Source organism: Anas platyrhynchos, chromosome 18 (assembly GCF_047663525.1).
Source record: "Anas platyrhynchos isolate ZD024472 breed Pekin duck chromosome 18, IASCAAS_PekinDuck_T2T, whole genome shotgun sequence".
Taxonomy (NCBI): Eukaryota; Metazoa; Chordata; class Aves; order Anseriformes; family Anatidae; genus Anas; species Anas platyrhynchos.
The window spans coordinates 14416545-14435473 of NC_092604.1; the positions used below are offsets into that span (position 1 = coordinate 14416545).

General features: G+C 39.6%; 2 protein-coding genes across 25 annotated transcripts in view; both read left to right on the forward strand.

Moving 5' to 3' along the window:
• The window catches only part of RALGPS1 (Ral GEF with PH domain and SH3 binding motif 1), a 146308-nt gene extending 139426 nt beyond the window's left edge, over nt 1-6882 (forward strand). For 15 of the 20 annotated variants that reach the window (XM_072025504.1, XM_072025505.1, XM_038165128.2 and 12 more), the window contains one exon: nt 5106-5246. Coding sequence is in view for 2 of the 20 variants with exons in the window: in XM_072025506.1 (XP_071881607.1) it covers nt 5106-5114 (9 nt within the window). In the remaining 18 variants the exon portion in view is untranslated. Of the gene's footprint in view, nt 1-5105 lie in introns of all 20 variants that reach the window. The other 5 variants (XM_072025506.1, XM_038165121.2, XR_005260026.2 and 2 more) reach the window with 4 other exon arrangements.
• A 348-nt stretch (nt 6883-7230) lies between these two features.
• Nucleotides 7231-17350, forward strand: LOC139999047 (beta-1,4-galactosyltransferase galt-1-like). Of its 5 annotated transcripts, none has more exons than XM_072025509.1 (4): nt 7231-7666; nt 12605-12684; nt 14131-14209; nt 15172-17350. In XM_072025509.1, the coding sequence occupies exon 4, from the start codon at nt 15232-15234 to the stop codon at nt 16525-16527; it is 1296 nt and encodes a 431-aa protein (XP_071881610.1). In that variant the 5' UTR covers nt 7231-7666; nt 12605-12684; nt 14131-14209; nt 15172-15231; the 3' UTR covers nt 16528-17350. The 5 variants fall into 5 exon arrangements, with proteins under 5 accessions (XP_071881610.1, XP_071881609.1, XP_071881611.1 ...); XM_072025510.1 differs by lacking the exon at nt 7231-7666 and adding an exon at nt 7673-8064; XM_072025508.1 differs by lacking the exon at nt 12605-12684.
• Nucleotides 17351-18929: the final 1579 nt, after the last annotated feature.

Below are 18929 nucleotides of genomic sequence, written 5' to 3' on the forward strand. Positions count from 1 at the left end.
TGGTGTAACACTAATGCAGTAAATCATCCCTCCAGAAGAGTAATTAAATTTATATCAGGGTCCTGTGATCTTCTCTACCTTTCTCAATCACATTATTGTTCTCCTGGATGGAAAGAAAAACCCATAAACTATTCTACTTTTAGAAATTGAGGTTACTGTAGTAGTTACATATATTAAAGTTGCTGTTAAATGCATCTTGGTCCCATCTGTTGATTACAAGAGAACACTGACAGCTAAATCTTCCAGAGTGTTAAAAAAATATATATTTTTTAAGTTTATTTAAAAAACAAACAAACAAGCAAACAAACACCGAGAACAAGAACTTGGACTGACTCTTTTTCTGTGCTGTTGTCAACTTCTTTTTCTTTATTTATTTTCAAGAATTTTTCTGTAACTATTTTTCAATTCCCTTTCTCAATTATGAAAAAGCTTCAATCTAAAATATTCCCTCTTAGTTTTCTAAGACAACATATTAGTAATTGTAAATGGTGTATAATCCAAAAATAAAAATAACAATAATTATCTGAAGAACTTTGGTGCAAGTTAATTAACAGCTGATTATGGTGATACAGATAGATCTCTTGGTCTGAATTATATGACAGCAGATGAGATATTTTCTGTAGAACCATGTGTTACCGTAAAAGTCAGTCAGTGAAACTGTCTAAGACTCAATTTGGAGCTTTAGAAAACAGGCATTCTTTAATTGAGGAGACAGACGCACAGGGGATCACTCTACCTAGTGTGCATGCTGAATTTTTCAGGTTACAGGGGTTATATGCAATCAGAATATATATATATTCATTAGGTTTTCAATAAATAATTAACATATTCATGATATTTCCTGTAAGCCACTAAAATACGTAAATATCCCTGACACATGCACATTTTTATCTACTGGTGGTCTTTCAGGGTCCTCTGGTCATCAGTAGTCTTCCTCACTATGTTTGCTGTTTGAACCCAGTTCTTCGGCATGCTTAGGCCATCTCCTTCTTTCTTATCTTTTTGTTTCAATTTAGGCATGCATACTAAGCGACATTATTTACACATCCAAGGACACATGCCTAACATGAGTTCCCCACCTATTCTTTTCAGACACCTCCTTCAGGCCCAAGCTATCTTACTCCCCACCCCTGTCCTTAGATACAATTCTGTATGGTCTTGAAAATAAGGCTGACTAACTAGTGAGTAAGGTAGCATCAGGGATATGAAGTTTCTAGACTTCCTCCTATCTAACTAAACATAGTGAATGTTTGGCCTATCTGTTCATAAAACATTTCAGTTTTGGTTCTATCAGGGAGAGAACCATATGTCCTTCTGACTATGTATCAATCCACTCTTTTCTTTTGAGGGTTTGTAGTGAGCAAGCTGCAACTCTTAGCTTACTCTCTAACTAAACTCTCATATTAGTTTACTGTAAGCTCCGACAGAGGTTGGAGCAACAATTATAACATTGTATCATTATACAAGCCATTATATACAGCCATAACAAAAATGATTAACAAATGATTCCCATTTCCAAAATGATTGTCTTTTCCAGACCCTTAATTTTGAACAACAATTGAAGATAAATTGAACTAATACATATATAAAACTAAAAAAAAAAATAAAAAATAGTGTAATTACTACAGCTAAAATTTTCTTCATCCATAACTTTAAATCAGGCAACCAGGAAGTCATATAATTCCTCATTTCAAAAACTCCTAGAATCATAGAATATCTGAGTTGGAAGGGACCCAACAGGATTGTCAAATCCAACTTCTGGGTCCTCAAAGGACCACCCAGAATATCAGACCATGTGTCTAAGATGTGTCCAAATGCTTCTTAAACTCCAGCAGGCTCAATGTCATGACCATTTCCTGGGGAACCTGTTCCAGTGCTTGACCACCCTCTCAGTGAAGAACTTTTTCCTGATACCCAGTCTGAACCTGCACACAGCACTCAAAGTGAGGCCCCACTAGTGCCTAGCAGAGTGGGACAATCATTTCCCTTACAAGCTAGCAAAGCCACTTCAGATGCACCCCAAGATACAGTTGACCCTCCTGGCCACGAAGGCACACTGCTGGCTCGTGTTCAGCTTGTTGTTGATCAAAACCCCCAGATTCCTTTTTTCGGGGCTGCTCTCCAGCATCTTGTCCCCAAGTCTGTACTAGGGTTGCCCCTTTCCAGGTTCAGAATTCTGACACTTGCTTTCGTTAAACTTCATATTATTGGTAACTGCCCAGCTCTAATTTGTCCAGATCTCTCTGCAAAGAACTCACCACCCTCAATGGAGTCAACAGCTCCACCCAGTTTGGTATCATCCATGAAGCTGCTCGAAAAACCTTCAAGGCCTTCATCCAAATCATTTATAAAAACACTGAAGAGGACGGGTCTTAAAATGAAGCTCTGGGGAACCCCACTAGTGAGAGGTCTCCAGCCTGATGTAACCCTCAGTTACAAGAACCCTCTGGTCCTGACCCATCAGCCAATTGTTCACCGATCTTATTATGCTTTTTTCTAACTGTGTTCTGGTCATTTTTGTCCAGAAAGATACTGTGAGAGCCAGTATCGAAAGCTTTATGGAAATCCATAATCAACTCCATATAATGTATCATCCCAGTGAATCTTGTGTAAAATTTTGATCTGCTTCTAGATTTCATTCAAGTCTGTCGTCATTCTTCCAGTCTGATCCACATACACACAGCTGGCCTAACTAAGTCTTAAGAGTAAAATTCATTTTTTCTTCTCTGCTACTAGACTAGGGCAGATCCCATCTAATACCTAACAGTCTGCTTATTTCAGTTGTTATCTTGGCTATAAAATGTGGAATTCTACCTGATGACGTTCCCAAAGGTATCCCAAATCTTGGAATTATTTCTTCTAACAAAGCTTTTACTACTTCGCTTGCCTTATTCAGGCCAACCTGTATATATGTCCACGAGGACTAACAAATACTTTAGGCGCCTCTCCTCCCCCCCCCCCGCCCCACCCTTTTCTTGTCAATTTGGTAAAGTCTATTTGTTGATACTCTCCAGGTACCTGCCCTCAGTAGTGTGGAGACTTTTTTTTTTTTTTTTTGTATCCTTCCAAATTGAATTTTATTCTGTGTTTGGATTATTCCTACAACATATTTCACACCTCTTGGTGACTGGCCTCAATAGTCTCTACCGTATTCCTGCTAATAGCTGATATCTGTAAATGCTTTAACAAATTTTCTGTTCCCCAGTGCAAAGAATTATGCTCTTTCTTCACTAGATTATAGGGAAATAAGGGGAAAGGGTACTACTACTAGACGTGAGGGTGTAACTGCACATCCATTCTCCCATTTTTCCACTTTTAATGTTTCAGTTAATCTTAAATCTTGCTTATTGTAAATAGGGTTCTTTTGAAGAGTTTTTCCTCTGGCACTATAGCTAGTACTTCTTTTTCCATGCCTTTTTCTGCAGCCCATTCTGTGGCTAAATCAGACAGCTTATTTCCTCTTTCTTGGGTGATTCACCCCAATTGGTGAGCTTTACAATGCATAATAGCTACAGCAAGAGGAATTTGTATACTTGCAAGCAAACTAAAAATCTCTTCCTTATTCTTTATTTCTGTCCCTTTTGTAGACAGTGGTCCTCTCCCTTTCTAAATGGCTCCATGTACATGGACTATTCCAAAGGCATATTTTGAGTTAGTCCAGATGTTTATGCATTTGCCTTTGCTTAACTGCAAAGCTTGAGTGAGGGCAATGAATTTGGACTTCTGGGCTGATGTGCTGGTAGGTAGTGTTTGAGCTTCCACTACCATCTCAACAGTAGTGACTGCATATCCAGCCTTCATAAAACTGATACAATTCCAAATCTGTGTCTTGCAAAAGAGTATACTTCAGGTTGGGTCTACTTGAATAGACCTCCTCCTGTAAGCAATCATGCTCAGGTTTACTTTCTTCATGCTGAGGTGAGAGAAACGTAGCAGGGTTGACCACAGCTGTTGTCTTTAGGGTCACATAATCTGGTTCTATCAGTAACGCCTGAAACTTTAACGTTCTGCTAGGGGAGAGCCAATGTCTACCCTTCTGATCCAATACTGTAGTTACCACGTGTGGAACATAAACAGGTATTTTCTGTCCCATGGTGAGCTTCCAGGCCTCTTATATTAACAATACTATAGCAGCCACTGCTTTTAAGCATTCAGGCCATCACTGACATACTAGGTCCAGTTGCTTGGAAAAGTATGCCACAGCTTGCTTATATTCCCCCAAGTGCTGAGTAAAGACACTGAGAGCTACAGCCTGCCTTTCATATGTGACGAATTTGAAGGTGTTTTCTAAAATTAGGTAGTCCTGAAGCTGGGGCTTTCATCCAGGCTCTTTTAAGCTGATTCTGTGTTTCATTGGTCCAATGAAGGGAGCCCTCGGATAACTTCAACAATTCATTCCACTATTCCCACTATTCATTTCTATTCCCAAGAAAGCTTCTAATTCATGAACACTTTGAGGTTCTGAGCATTGGCAAATAGTTTCCTTCCTGGCATTACTTAACTGTCTCTGTCCCTTTAAGATTTCAAAACCTAAATATGTTACAATTTCTTGTGCAATTTGAGCCTTCTCCTCTGACACTGGATACCCACTGAGTGCAAAAAAATTTAATAGGCTAATTGTCAGTTCCAGACATTCTTCCTGGAAGTTGCCAGCTAGCAGTATATTGTTAATATATTGTGGTATCATTATATGTGTTTTAAAATAATTCTTACTTTTTTTTATTATTATTTTATTTTTTTACCAATAAATAAATAAACAAAAAGAACAGTTGAACAATATCTTGATTTGCAAATTACACCAGGCAGCAGTGCTTTCATTAAGTTCTTCAAAGCTAGAACTCTGAAGTCAGAATAGAGATGTAACTAAAGTGACAATTTTGTAAGCAATTTGAAAACTGTTCAACTGTAGAGTTAAATAAAATGAAGCTTGCTTCATTATTCAAAATGCCAAGACTATATGAAAGGTCTTAATATTAAGTTTAAAGTATCAGAAGTATAGCTACTGTCTGTAAGAGAATACAGCTCAGTGCAAAACATATCTTGTTTATTTTTATTTTATTTTATTCTGGCAAGTCACTGAAAGTTTTTTTTTTTTTCTTTTTTAGAGAAAGTAAATAGAACACTGTGTGTAAAGGTGTGTTAATTTCCAAACTGTGAAGCTCAGCAATGATACACAGTGGAAAAAAACATATTTGTACTATTGTGTGTGTTCTTATTTCTGGAATTATTTTCATCTACTCCTGGAAAAGTCATCAGCTACAAAATAATATATCCAGGAAAATCTTCCCACCAGCAAAAGCTGTCACTCCAGGAGGTCAGCTCTGTAGGGGAAAACCTGCCAAAAATACAATAACGCCATTAGAAGATAACAGAACTTTTATTATATCCCCATACTTTGATGACAGAGAAGGCAAAGTCACTCGCGTGATTGGGATTGTTCACCATGAAGATGTAAAAGAACTTTACTGCTGGTTTTGCTGCCAGCCCCATAGTGAAATACAAGTGACCAGCTCAGAGATCGATGTTCACTCAGATAGATTTGGATTCCCTTATGGTGCAGCAGATATAGTTTGTGTGGAACCTGAAAACTGCGATCCAACACATGTATCAATTCATCAGTCTCCGCATGGAAATATTGACCAGCTACCAAGGTTTGAAATTAAAAACCGCAAGGCTGAGACCTTCTCTGTTGACTTCACTGTATGCATCTCTGCCATGTTTGGAAATTACAACAATGTCTTACAGTTTATACAAAGTATGGAAATGTACAAGATTCTTGGGGTACAGAAAGTTGTAGTCTATAAGAACAGCTGCAGCCAGCTGATGGAGAAAGTCTTGAAGTTTTATATGAAAGAAGGAACTGTGGAGATCATTCCTTGGCCAATAAACTCATATCTCAAGGTGTCCTCTAAATGGCACTTTTCTATGGATGCAAAAGACATCGGCTACTATGGACAAATCACAGCTCTAAATGACTGTATATACCGTAACATGCAGAGGAGCAGGTTTGTGGTTCTTAATGATGCTGATGAAATAATTCTTCCCCTTAAGCACCCAGACTGGAAAACGATGATGAGCAGTCTTCAGGAGCAAAATCCAGGGACTGGCATTTTTCTCTTTGAGAACCATATCTTCCCAGAAACCATATCGACTCCTGTGTTCAATGTTTCATCTTGGAATACCGTGCCAGGTGTTAACATACTACAGCATGTGCACAGAGAACCTGACAGGAAGGAGGTTTTTAATCCCAAAAAAATGATAATTGATCCAAGAAGGGTGATTCAGACTTCCGTCCACTCTGTCCTACGCGCTTATGGGACCAGTGTGAATGTTCCAATGGATGTGGCCCTCATTTATCACTGTCGGGTACCCCTTCAAGGGAACCTTCCTAAAGAATCCCTCATCAGGGATACGTCACTGTGGAAATATAACTCATCATTAATCATGAATGTCAACAAAGTGCTACGTCAAGCAGTCCTGTAAGCTCAAAAGCGAAACTTTGTAAGGAGGAAAAGTGGAGAGTTGTCTGTGTGTCAGGGAGGCACTGGATATCATTCAGAGATCACATTAAAAATCTCTTGCACCTGAAGATTACATCCTGTAATCTTTGTACAATCTTTGGGAGAACAGCCCTTTTATGTACCATCCAAACGTAAATGCATTTTAGCTGTGAAATGAAGCAAGGTATCCAGGGAATCAATTTTCAGAACTGCTTAAAATGTTTTTGATTCAAGAAGGGTGATTTTTTTAATTGTTTGGCTTTTTGAAAGTACAATGACTTGCTTGTCTTTCTGTTTCATGCATGTTAATTATATGATCTGTCATTTAAATTTGAAGTAGAGCTCTGATCCCACTCCAACAAGGTATAGCACTGTTGTGGTCTCTCGTTTGCAGTTGCGCTCTCTTTGATGTTCATTCCCGGGATGCTGGTGTGGGAGCATGTCCCGGTGCACGGCATCTGGACCAGGGCAGACTGCGCTGCGGGGACGGGCCTGGCGCGGGATGGGCAAGCCCTGTTCGGCCCGGCACTTCTCCAGACGATTGGGCAGACCGGCGGCCCCGTTTTGCTCCCGGGACCGGTGCTGGCCGAGACACGGCCCCGCCCGTGTCAGCGTCCTGGGACTGGCCTCCGCGTAACCCAGGCTTGCAGGGAGCCACCCCGATGAATGCCCCGGCGAACCTCCGGAGGTGAGGGGAACGAAGGCATTTCGCCAGGACCGGCCAGAGGCACAAGCGGTGCGGCGCTCGCCGCAGTGATCTGGCCGGCTGCCTGGAGCCCTGCTCCGCTGGAGCGGCTGCCCGGTGGCCCTCGCGGCCCGCCGATACCGGCGCCGTGCGCGGCGCCCCGCGTGTGGCGGCGCCAGAGCGGGCCGGCGCCCCGCGACCCCAGCCCCGCGCGAGCGGTGCTGTGGAGTGCGGAGTCTGCTCCACGCTGGTCGGCGGGGGTGGGGGCGCAAGAACGGGAGCGAGCGCGGCAGGGGCCCTGCCGGTGGCTCGTCTAGTGCCGCAGCCGCTCACGGGGCGTCCCGCGGGGCGGGGGCGAGCCGCGCCTCTCGCTGCCCCGCCCGCAGCTGCCGCACCTTCCCAGGTGGGAGGTGAAGGGGCCAGGCGACCCCGCCTTTCCTGGGGCTGCGGAGACGGAGGCTCTGGCGTAGCCGCCACGGAGGTAATAGCTGCTGGTTTCGGTGTCGCGAGTTTGGGGGCAGGAAGGGGGACAGAGCTCCGCTAGCGCCGGCGCTCCGCCGTGGTTCAGCTTCGCGCCGTGCTGCGTTTACAGTCGTGCCGGCAGCGACGCTCCGGCGTCAGCCTGCGCTAGGAAAGGCGAACCTACGGGACGAGGACCGGAGGCAGCAGGGAGAGGGGCGTGTTGCTGTCGGATATTTGGTAAACTGCTGGGCACAGTGAGGGTGTCAGGCTGCAGCGCCCGCTTGGGATCCTGTAACTGGCATCACTTGCAAAAGAGACTCGCCATGCTCAGGATTTTTATTTCCACCCACAAAAGAGCAAGTAAGATATCGGTCAGCTATAACATCATTTTGGGGTACTGATGTTGGCCTCTGGATGGTAAGTTTGAGGTGTTTATTAATTGTAAAACACAATTTTTGAAGTCTCTATCTGAATGCACTACAAGCATGGGAGTTTAATTTTAGATTTAAAAAATGCATAACTTCTTGAAGGAATGGTTTCAGTGTGTGTTGTGGGTTAACCCTGCGTATTGGGTTTACATGGCAGGGGCTTTGGGGGTGGTGTTGGTGGAGAGGTCTACAAGGGTGGCCTCTCTGAGCAGAGTCCAGAAGCTGCCCCATGTCAGATAAGAGCCAGCTCCAGTTGGCATCAAAAGAGACCCATCGCTGGCCTGAGCTGAGTCAGTGAGCAATGCTGGTTGTGTCTCTGTGAGAGTGTATTTAAGAAAGGGAAAAACAAACAACAAAAAAACTGCCGCACAACAGCAGCTGTCAGAGAGGAGTGAGAAACAGCCCTGCATACACCAACATCAGTGAAAAAGGAGGGCAGGGGCTACTCCAGGCTCCACAGCAGAACTTCCCCTGCAGCCTGTGGAGAGGACCATGGTGGAGCAGATTGTCCCCTGGCAGCCCATGGAGGAGCCCAAGGTGGAGCTGGTGAATATGTCCTGAAGGAGGCTGTGGCCCACAGAGAGCACCTGCCAAAGCAGATTCCAGGCTGGACCTGTAGCCTGTGGAGAGGAGTCGACGCAGTAGCAGGTGATCTGGCAGGAGCTGCCACTCCTGCAGAATCCCTGTTGCAGCAGTTTGCTCCTGAAAAATGGATCCTATGGTACAGACCCATATAGGACAGTTCTCGAAGCATCTGTCTGTGGGAATCCCATGTAGGATTAGTTCAGGAAGGATGGCATCCTATGGCAGGGACCCCATGCTGGAGCAGAGGGGATGTGTTGTGGACTGACTGTAGCCCCAGTTCCCTGGTCCCCTGTACCACTTGAGGGGAGGACATAGAAGAGGGTGGATGGGGGGGGAAATGGTTTTAGTTTGCTTTTAGTTTCTCACTGTTCTGGTCTGGTAGTGATAGGCAATAAATTATTTTAATCTCCCTATGCCAAGTTTATTTTGCCTGTGACAATAATGGGTGAGGGACCTTCCTGTCCTTATCTCAACCCTTGAGCCTCTTCCATCATATTTTTTCACCCTTTTTCTTTGAGGAGGGGGAGTGAGAGAGTGGCTGTGGTGGAGTTCAGCTGTCCAACAGGGTAAAACCACCACAACCTGGTAGGCAGCAGGGCCCCACACAGCCACTTCTTACTCATCCCACCACCCCCAGTAGGATGGGGAAATGAAGCAGAAGGGCAAAAATGAGAAAACACGTGGGTTGCATTAAAGACAGTTTAATGGATATTGCAAAGCTGCATGAACAAGCAATACAAAACAAGGAATTCATTCACTACTTTCCATCAGCAGACAGGTGTTCAGCCATTTATGGAAAAGACTGGCCTCTTTACACCTAACAGTTGAGAAGATGAACACCATAACCCAAAGTGTTCTCCCCCTCCTTTCCTCTAGCTTCTTCCTTTTGTTGGTTTGGTTCAGCTCTCTCATCTGTGTCCACTCCAAGCTTCTTGTGTACCCTCAGACTACTCACAGGGACCCAATGTGTGAAGCAGAAAAAGCCTTGACCCTGTGTAAGCACTGTTCAGCAGTAGCTAAAACATTGTGTGTTATTAACACTGTTTTGGTCACAAATAGCACCATATGAGATGCAAATAAGAAAATTAACTCCCTTCCAGCCAAAACCAATACAGTGATAAAAACAATAAGTTGAAACAACACTCTTTAAATACTGTCATGCAACTTTTATTTTACCTGACCTATTTCTGTTCAAAGGATACAAAGTCTAATTGTTTACAATGGGTTTATGGGTGTATGGCAGATTTTTTGTGTGTGTACAGGGACATGTGTGCTTGACAAGTCTCATGGCTCAAACTAAGTTAATGGAATTACTCTCTGGTTCACCTTCATTGCTTTTAAAATAGAAATTGCCAGTTTAATTCTTCAAGAGCAATATTCTAGCAACAGTGAAATAATACTATCATCAGTTTAACCCTTAAAAAATTATTCTTCTGACTTTGGATCATGTAAGATCATGGAATGCCAGAACTCTGGCATTTGAAAGAGAAGAAGCTGAACTATCAAAAGTTTAGTGACAGAATCCAGATTAAGATGGCAAAATTATTGTTAGTCTTTGGAATTTTTATTTAAGCACTGTTGGTATGTGTGGTTGCTTTTGGCAAAGCCATAAAGCAAAGAAGAGGGAATAAATTTTATGAAAAACAATAAATTAATAAAGCTATCCATTAATAGTAGCTTGCTTTCAGTTAAACCCCAAAGAAGCCAAGTTTTAGGCTGTGTAGTGTTCCTCTACTTCTGATGCTAATACTGTTTATTAGTGACTGAAATTTTGTAATCACATCTGTCAGCTGACCCCTGAAATAGATTTATTTTGCCACCCTCCACCTCTGCCCCACCCCATTTTGAGAGGTAGAAGAGTAAGGTGAGAATTTTAAAAACAAACAAAAAAACAACCACCCTTAATATAGATGTCTTTGTGAAGATACTGAAATGAGCAGGATAAAAGATCTTCACCTGTCTCAATACAAAGAAAATAAATTAAGGAGGAAAGACACAACACAGGGAAGATGTGGGTGAGATTAATAATGATCTGTGAAGGGCTGTTGAACTAAATTAGCTCTTTGTTCCACATATTAGTAAGGATAATGCTAATTGTGGAGACTTCAGGAAAATAAGGTCTGAAAATAGGAGTTGTACTGCAAAGGTAAAAACAACACTCCATTTAGAGGCCAGTATTGAATAATTTCCATTACAAAATTCTAAGATAGACAAGTTACTGAAGAACCAGTGACAGGTGTTTAATAAATATGTTGTGATCATATTGGTACAATGTGGCAAAGAAAGCACAAGTAGTTCCCTTTTTTAGGAAGGAAAAAAAAAAAAAAAGACTATTTAAGTGTGTGGAAGTTTCTAAGTGCAATCTTATCACACACAGGGTTTTAGAGCATTTTTATTTTTATTATTTTATTTTTATCTTTTATTTTTTTTGAGGACTGTAAGTAAAGAGATAAAGAGAAATGTAATTAATTTAGTCAGCTGGGATAGACGCTCTTTATTACAACTTTGCAGCAGAAGAAAGCATGTTGTGTAACTGCAGTTGGCTGGAAAACTGAGTCATGACAAGCTCAGATGTATCAGTCCAATGTGATGTGTGTGCAAAAAAAAAAAAGTAGTCTTAGCACATATTAAGAAAGAATATATCCAGTATGTGAGGGCTTGCAACTCTCATTTACAAATGTATTTCTGATCACCTGTGCTAGAGAGGAACTGAAACTGGACCAACTGTGCAAAAGCAACTGATCAGGGAAGAATGCTTCTTATAAGAAGAAACTAGAACATCCTGCCTTATTTAATGAAAAAAGTGTTAAAAGTGTAGATTAGGAGGGGATATGACTGCAGTCCATAAATGTAGGGAGGAAGAAAGGCTTTTTGCTCTTAATGGGAATACTGAAAAAGAACAATTTAGTGTGAAGTAGTCATTGATACCATTAGCTTAATTTAGTATTAAAGCAAATCTGTATGATTTGTATCATATTCTACTTGAATACTAATTGGAATTAAAGTAAAAAAATGAATTAATTATTATTATTAAAAGAAAACAAGCTCTTTAAAATACTCTGGATACATATTTTTGAAGTTAAAATTTACCATGTGCTCTCAGTAGTGAGAGAATATAAAAAATGCACATTTCCTCATTAATCTGACTTCATGTATTTCCTGACTAGATTTCTGTTCTATTAATTTCAGGAGGTAAAAATTCATGAGTCACATATCAGGAAAACTGTGAATTTAACTCCTAAATATTTATTTTCTTTAAGATTCAGTTCTCTGGTGTGTCTTGACTTTTATATTTTGCTCTTTGTGTCTGCTTCTAGAAACTGCTGTTGTTTCAGATCTCTCTCACACTTTGTCATCTGAATCTGTTTTTGCCTATCTTAATTAAGCCTATAGTACTTTACTGAAAAAAATGTACATTACTGAAAAAAAATCAAACAAAACCAATTATAGAGTATATTTTTAAAGCTCTCTTTAAGTATGCATGCGAACCACAGATATATCAACATGCATGATTAATTTCCATAAGAAAACCAATTGGCTTTAAAATACCTATGTGCCTAGGTTTGATTTGCTTGGACAACTCCATATTCAAGTTTGTAATGTAAAATAAGTTCTTGGGAAGCAACTGTATGCTTTGCTCAAGAGAAGGAAAACTTGTTTTTCTGGTAGGTGTGGCCACTATTATGCACATTAAAGAACACTAGTCATTTGAAGTAGAATGTGTTGGCATGTGTCTTAGGTATTGTACCAACTTTTTCTTCTCCTCAGTATTGTTCTGTATAGAACATTTCTTGCAGATTATCTTAAAAAAAAAAAAAAAAAGTGCTTTTATCTGATGAGAATAAACAATTAGTAGATACATTTTAGCAAAAAAAAAAAATCAGTTGTTGAGCAGAACAAAACTTCACTCAGGTGTCTGCTTTAAAAGGTACTTTTTCTTTCAGATGTTCACTATTCAAAACAAAATTGAAACGATAACTTTTTGTTGTCCATTTATAGTCAGCAAAAGAAGAAGAAATAACAGGTAATAAACGGCTTCTATACTTTTAATGATGATATGTTGGGATATTTATTAAAAACTAATTAGCCTATAAGAGTGAACAATATTTTAAGAAATAAATAAGATTGACAGAAAGACAAACTGTGTTGTAAGGCTGCTAAAGCATATAACAGTTTGGGAATAAGAACACTAAATGCTTCAGGGAAATTTCTTGGCTGTTTTCAAAATGTTTGATAAAGAGACACATCAAATTTGAGTTTTTCTCAATCACAAATCTTCATCACTGAATTGCATAACTGTAGCAGGCTCTTAATCATGTATTTAATTGCAGTTCTGCTCTAAATTATAAGGACTTCCATGGGGGATTCTCCACCTCATATTCAGAACGGAGTCAGTATTGTCAGTATGGTCTGCTGCTGCTGTTCTGCTTTCTGAGTAGTGAAAGACAGTGAGCTTTTTGATGCCCTGTGACAGTTCTGCTCTGCAAAGAAGTTTCTTGATAGCTATAAAAGTATAACATAAAAAATACCAGCCTTGGCAAATCGGGCACTTTAAGGTTTTTATTGTGAATACATCTCTCCCGTGCTTTTTGAGGAAAGGACAATTGGGAAAATTCTGCACACAATTCTGAAGGCTTGGGCAATTATTTTTTTCCTTGGAGACACAGAAGCTAGATTGCTATACTAAGAAGCTAGATTTTTATTATTATTATTATTTATTTTTTCCCCCTCTGTCTAGAAAGCACTGTCTTTAAGCAGAAAAACAGACCATAGGGGAATTTTTCAAGCCAAACAGTAAAGTTGCTAGAGCATTTAGGGACTTCCAAAGCTGTGAAGTTGCTGAGTGTGGTAACTGGATCAAAACTATGAATTTATGTGTTTAGGTACTTTCTAGTTCTCTTTTTTGCATTTCTTTAAACATGATAGTATTTTGTTCCATCATAAAATAATATTGAACTAGATGCTCTCAAAATAGATCTAGGCAATATGTGAAATGTGAAAAAAAAAGTGTGAAATAATAGGTGTAATTATTATTTTACAATAGACTGAGTAATATGCTATGGAAAAAGTATTGTTAGAGATCTAGCACTTTCAGAAGATGCCAGATCCCTCCAAAAATGCAAGTGATTTTTATTAAGATCCTTGAGAAGAAAATGGAAGGATAAGAAGTAGGAGAGTCTTCTAATATCTACTAAACCTATGGCATTGGTACTTATTTTTTCTATAAATAATACACATGGAAATCTGTCTCTTTTATTTATTTGTTTGTTTGCTTATGAACAGCTAGCTTTTTGCAGTAATAACTGGGCCTGTAGATACATTTTCTTCGTCTTATGCAATAGGATTGGTTTATTCTATCTTGGCATTTTATCCCACTCTTCTTGCTGGAATTCAGGGATATTTTTTTTCTACCAGTCTAGTTTTCTGGCCTAACATTAATATGATTAATCTGTGTCATGCTTCTTCGAAGAATCATTGCAGCACAAGCAGGCCTTTGAAGAGACTTGCCGTCACCTTACTATTTGTGGATCGCATCTGGATGGCTAAAGGTAAATTTATAAGGAAAAATGTAATTTTAGCTCCATTTGCAGAAATTACTGATTGAGAGTGCCATGGGCTGCCAGTCATATGTTAACACTTGCTCACAGTAGAGTGCTGCAAGAGACTTTGGCCAGCTAGATGCTCAGAGATGCATCTGTCCCTGTAGCAGCAGAAGATCAAGAGCTGACCCCTCCCCAGCCATGCTAGGAGCAGTACCAGCATTAATGCAGTGTCAGAAGACACAGATCTCTGGTAATAGTAATAATATGAGGCAGCCTTCCCTGCAAGCTCTGCCTTGTGCAGTGCTAAGTAGTGTAGAGCTGGTAACTGAGAAGCTAAGATTTTTTTCACCCCCCAGCTATACATTCGCTTGTCTTCTGATAAATTGTACAAACTGACCTTCCTCTGTATGTATTGCCTCATTTGTGGTGAAACACAAGTTAGGGAATTTACACATTATAGACTATATATGGACCATCATGTGTAATAATCCCTGATTGATATATTTATTCTCTGATCAATTCTGCATATATTTCATTTATATGTCTGCCCCTTACTTTGTGAGAAGGCCAACTGAGTTCAGTTCGTGTGTCATCTGCATGTATACTACGTAGATTTTTTTTTTTTTTGCTTTAAAAATTATGTACTATTTAATGTTCTAAAAATATTCTTTATGAAAAAATAATGCATAATGGCTCCCTGTTCTCCAATATATACACCTCTATCATATTTTTTCACATCTGGTACCCAAAGAACCCTGCATTAACAAAAATTATTCCAAACATCTGAAATATAGGTGCATTCAGAGTGTCACAGACAGTACCAGCCATTCATTTAAAGTTTTTTTTTTTTTGTTTTTTCTTCTGCACAGTGACAGAGATTTGTCCCCCTCCCCAATATTGTTTCCAAAATTCTTCAGCAATGAACATGAGTCAATATTATCTTATTCTAAATATTTTCTTTCCTGCAGATACAGCAGCATAAACTGCAAGGACAAAGAAATTTGCATCTACATTTAGATACATTCAAAATGTTTTGTGGTGGGAAAAAATCATACTTTGCTGCCACTGTGTGCATTATTACTCTAACTTCAATGGTCACATTTTCATATATTAGATTACAGAGACTTGCTCACCTGCCAAAAATAATACAGGAAGGTAGAAGATGTAGAGGGGAAATTGCAAATAAAACAATAACGCCATTAAAGGATAACAGAACTTTTATTATATCCCCATACTTTGATGACAGAGAAGGCAAAGTCACTCGCGTGATTGGGATTGTTCACCATGAAGATGTAAAAGAACTTTACTGCTGGTTTTGCTGCCAGCCCCATGGAAAGATATATGTATCAAAAGCAAAAATTGATGTTCACTCAGATAGATTTGGATTCCCTTATGGTGCAGCAGATATAGTTTGTGTGGAACCTGAAAACTGCGATCCAACACATGTATCAATTCATCAGTCTCCGCATGGAAATATTGACCAGCTACCAAGGTTTGAAATTAAAAACCGCAAGGCTGAGACCTTCTCTGTTGACTTCACTGTATGCATCTCTGCCATGTTTGGAAATTACAACAATGTCTTACAGTTTATACAAAGTATGGAAATGTACAAGATTCTTGGGGTACAGAAAGTTGTAGTCTATAAGAACAGCTGCAGCCAGCTGATGGAGAAAGTCTTGAAGTTTTATATGAAAGAAGGAACTGTGGAGATCATTCCTTGGCCAATAAACTCATACCTCAAGGTGTCCTCTAAATGGCACTTCATGCAGGATGGAACACACATCGGCTACTATGGACAAATCACAGCTCTAAATGACTGTATATACCGTAACATGCAGAGGAGCAGGTTTGTGGTTCTTAATGATGCTGATGAAATAATTCTTCCCCTTAAGCATCCAGACTGGAAAACGATGATGAGCAGTCTTCAGGAGCAAAATCCAGGGACTGGCATTTTTCTCTTTGAGAACCATATCTTCCCAGAAACCATATCGACTCCTGTGTTCAATGTTTCATCTTGGAATACCGTGCCAGGTGTTAACATACTACAGCATGTGCACAGAGAACCTGACAGGAAGGAGGTGATCAATCCCAAAAAAATGATAATTGATCCAAGAAGGGTGTTTCAGACTTCCGTCCACTCTGTCCTACGCGCTTATGGGACCAGTGTGAATGTTCCAATGGATGTGGCCCTCATTTATCACTGTCGGGTACCCCTTCAAGGGAACCTTCCTAAAGAATCCCTCATCAGGGATACGTCACTGTGGAAATATAACTCATCATTAATCATGAATGTCAACAAAGTGCTACGTCAAGCAGTCCTGTAAGCTCAAAAGCGAAACTTTGTAAGGAGGAAAAGTGGAGAGTTGTCTGTGTGTCAGGGAGGCACTGGATATCATTCAGAGATCACATTAAAAATCTCTTGCACCTGAAGATTACATCCTGTAATCTTTGTACAATCTTTGGGAGAACAGCCCTTTTATGTACCATCCAAACGTAAATGCATTTTAGCTGTGAAATGAGATATGGTACCTTGTAAAAATTGGCTGAGTGCTGATGAAGAGTTGGGTTCCTCAGATGAAGTCTGTGCTGCAACCTTCTTAGATGGAAGAGCTGAGGCGTAGTGAGATGAGTGCTTTTACCTGTCCCTAACTATAAAAGGATATTATTAAATGCATAGGAAATGAACATGCAGAAATTAGAATAAATACTGATTTCCAGCTTTCTTTTTCTTTTGTCACCTTCCTATATGTGTTACCATGTACAAGAAACCTGCCTGAAGAATGAATGTATGTTTGGCTCTTTGTATCTCTGAAGAACTGGGTGGATTAAAAAAATACATCTGTATTTAGCAATGCTTATTAAGTAATAGCATGGGACAACATCTGCCAGATGAATAGCTACATTGAAATTAACACTGCAGTTCATTAAAAATCTCAGACAGGATGAGAAAACATATCAGCTACAGCACTAGAATTGTCACCTATTAAATGAGTCGCTTTTTAAGGGAAACAGGAACTTTTAGCAAAACCCTAAGCCATTTAATGAGTGCAAGGATCAATACAGATGGTATTACCTCTTCTGGAAAAAAATATGAGTTTGCTTTAAACTAAAAAGAATAAAATAGTCTCTCTCAACTGATTTAAATAATGTTATGATCCATTTGCATTTTTTTTTTACCTACGTACAAAAAAAGTAACTACAGTGTTTAGCAGTAAAACTAACGCTTAATTCTTGCAGTTCCTATGTCATGATTTGCACCACGTTTTTATGCACCACGTTATATAAGAAAATGCATTGTGAAAAATAACCAAGCAGAAATTACCTGTTTCAGTAATGGGGGGGTGGAGGGGAAGGGAGGTTTTGGTAATAATTTCAAAAAGTATTATTGGAAATAGAATAGGTTTTGTTAAAGTGTTAATATATTGCAATACTAAACATAGTTGGAGTTATGCTAAGTCAAAAAGCTCTTTGACTGTTTTTTTTTTTTTTTTTTTTTTTTTTGTGTGACCTGTAACTTTAAGAAGTCCATTTTTGCTACCCAGAGCTTTTATGAGTTAGTAAGAATGTGCTGTGTCTCGTTGGAGAGCTTTAAAACAGAGGGAAGGTATATAGCCTGATGTTGATGAAAAAAATAGGTGTCTGTGAACTGAAGACTATTTCGTCAGAATAATTGAAGGGAAAAAGGACCGCTTATGATACATGATAACTTTGGTATGTGATCGTTTTTTTGTTCTTTTCCCAGCACCTTAAAGCCTCTTAACAAACTGTTTCTTTGTTCAGCAAAATTAGCAGATGATTTTGCTATTTTATGTGGTGGGGTGAGTTTTTTTGTGTTCCTGCCTTATGTTGGTATAAAGGTAGAGAAGACACTTTTTTTTCCCCCCAATCCCTATCTAAAAAGGAAAAAAAAAAAAAGTAAAATGTATCATTCATTTCTATTGAATGGTCAGATAGGAAGGAGAAAAAAAATATATGCTCACTGTACTTTTACAATTTCAGTCATTTTTCATTTTTGCTAAACCCCGGTAAGCTCATTGTACTACAGCTACTGATCTGGCAATATCCTGGAACTTTCCTGTGAAGGGGCAGAAGTATTAGTCTGATGTGAGAGAGAGCAGGAGATATGTGTGGGAGTAGGCTTTCATTTATTTATCTTCTATGCCAAAATCATATTTTAATTCTTTCATCAGTTTTATGGTTGCACATACCTCTGAAGGAGCTCTGTCATGAGTTGCTTAGGTTCGGGTGGAACTTTTACTTGGAAGCCTTCAAGAGTCAGAGTGTAAGTAAATGCCTGCTTGCTAATTATGTTTAAAATAAACATCAGCTGCCTTGTATAGGCTAAAAGTTTTGTTTTTTTTTCTCTCTCTCTCTCTTTCTAGTAAAACTAAAAGGGTAGAACAGCAGTATACTCTGTACTGGATGCTGCCTGTCATACATTTCTGCTTGCACACTCTGGCACAATGCTGAGAAGAATTTAGTGCTTGGCAAGAGGTCCATTGAGAATTATGGATTCATAATTTAGAAGGGTCAGCTGGAAGTCTCCATTCCAACTCCCTGCTCAAAGGAGGGTAAGGAAGCAGGTGTTCTTCGGGTTTTTGTTTAGGTTAGCTAAACACACAACCTCTCTGGGCTACCTGTTGTAGTGTTAAACTGCCCTCACAGTGGAGAGCATATTTTCATTAAAGCTAGCCAGAACTCTTATTGCACAGTTTGTGACCATTGG

What these genes read in the sequence shown, in the direction of transcription:
- LOC139999047 (XM_072025509.1), top strand. Translation starts at nt 15,232, where the DNA reads ATGTTTTGTGGTGGGAAAAAATCATACTTTGCTGCCACTGTGTGCATT.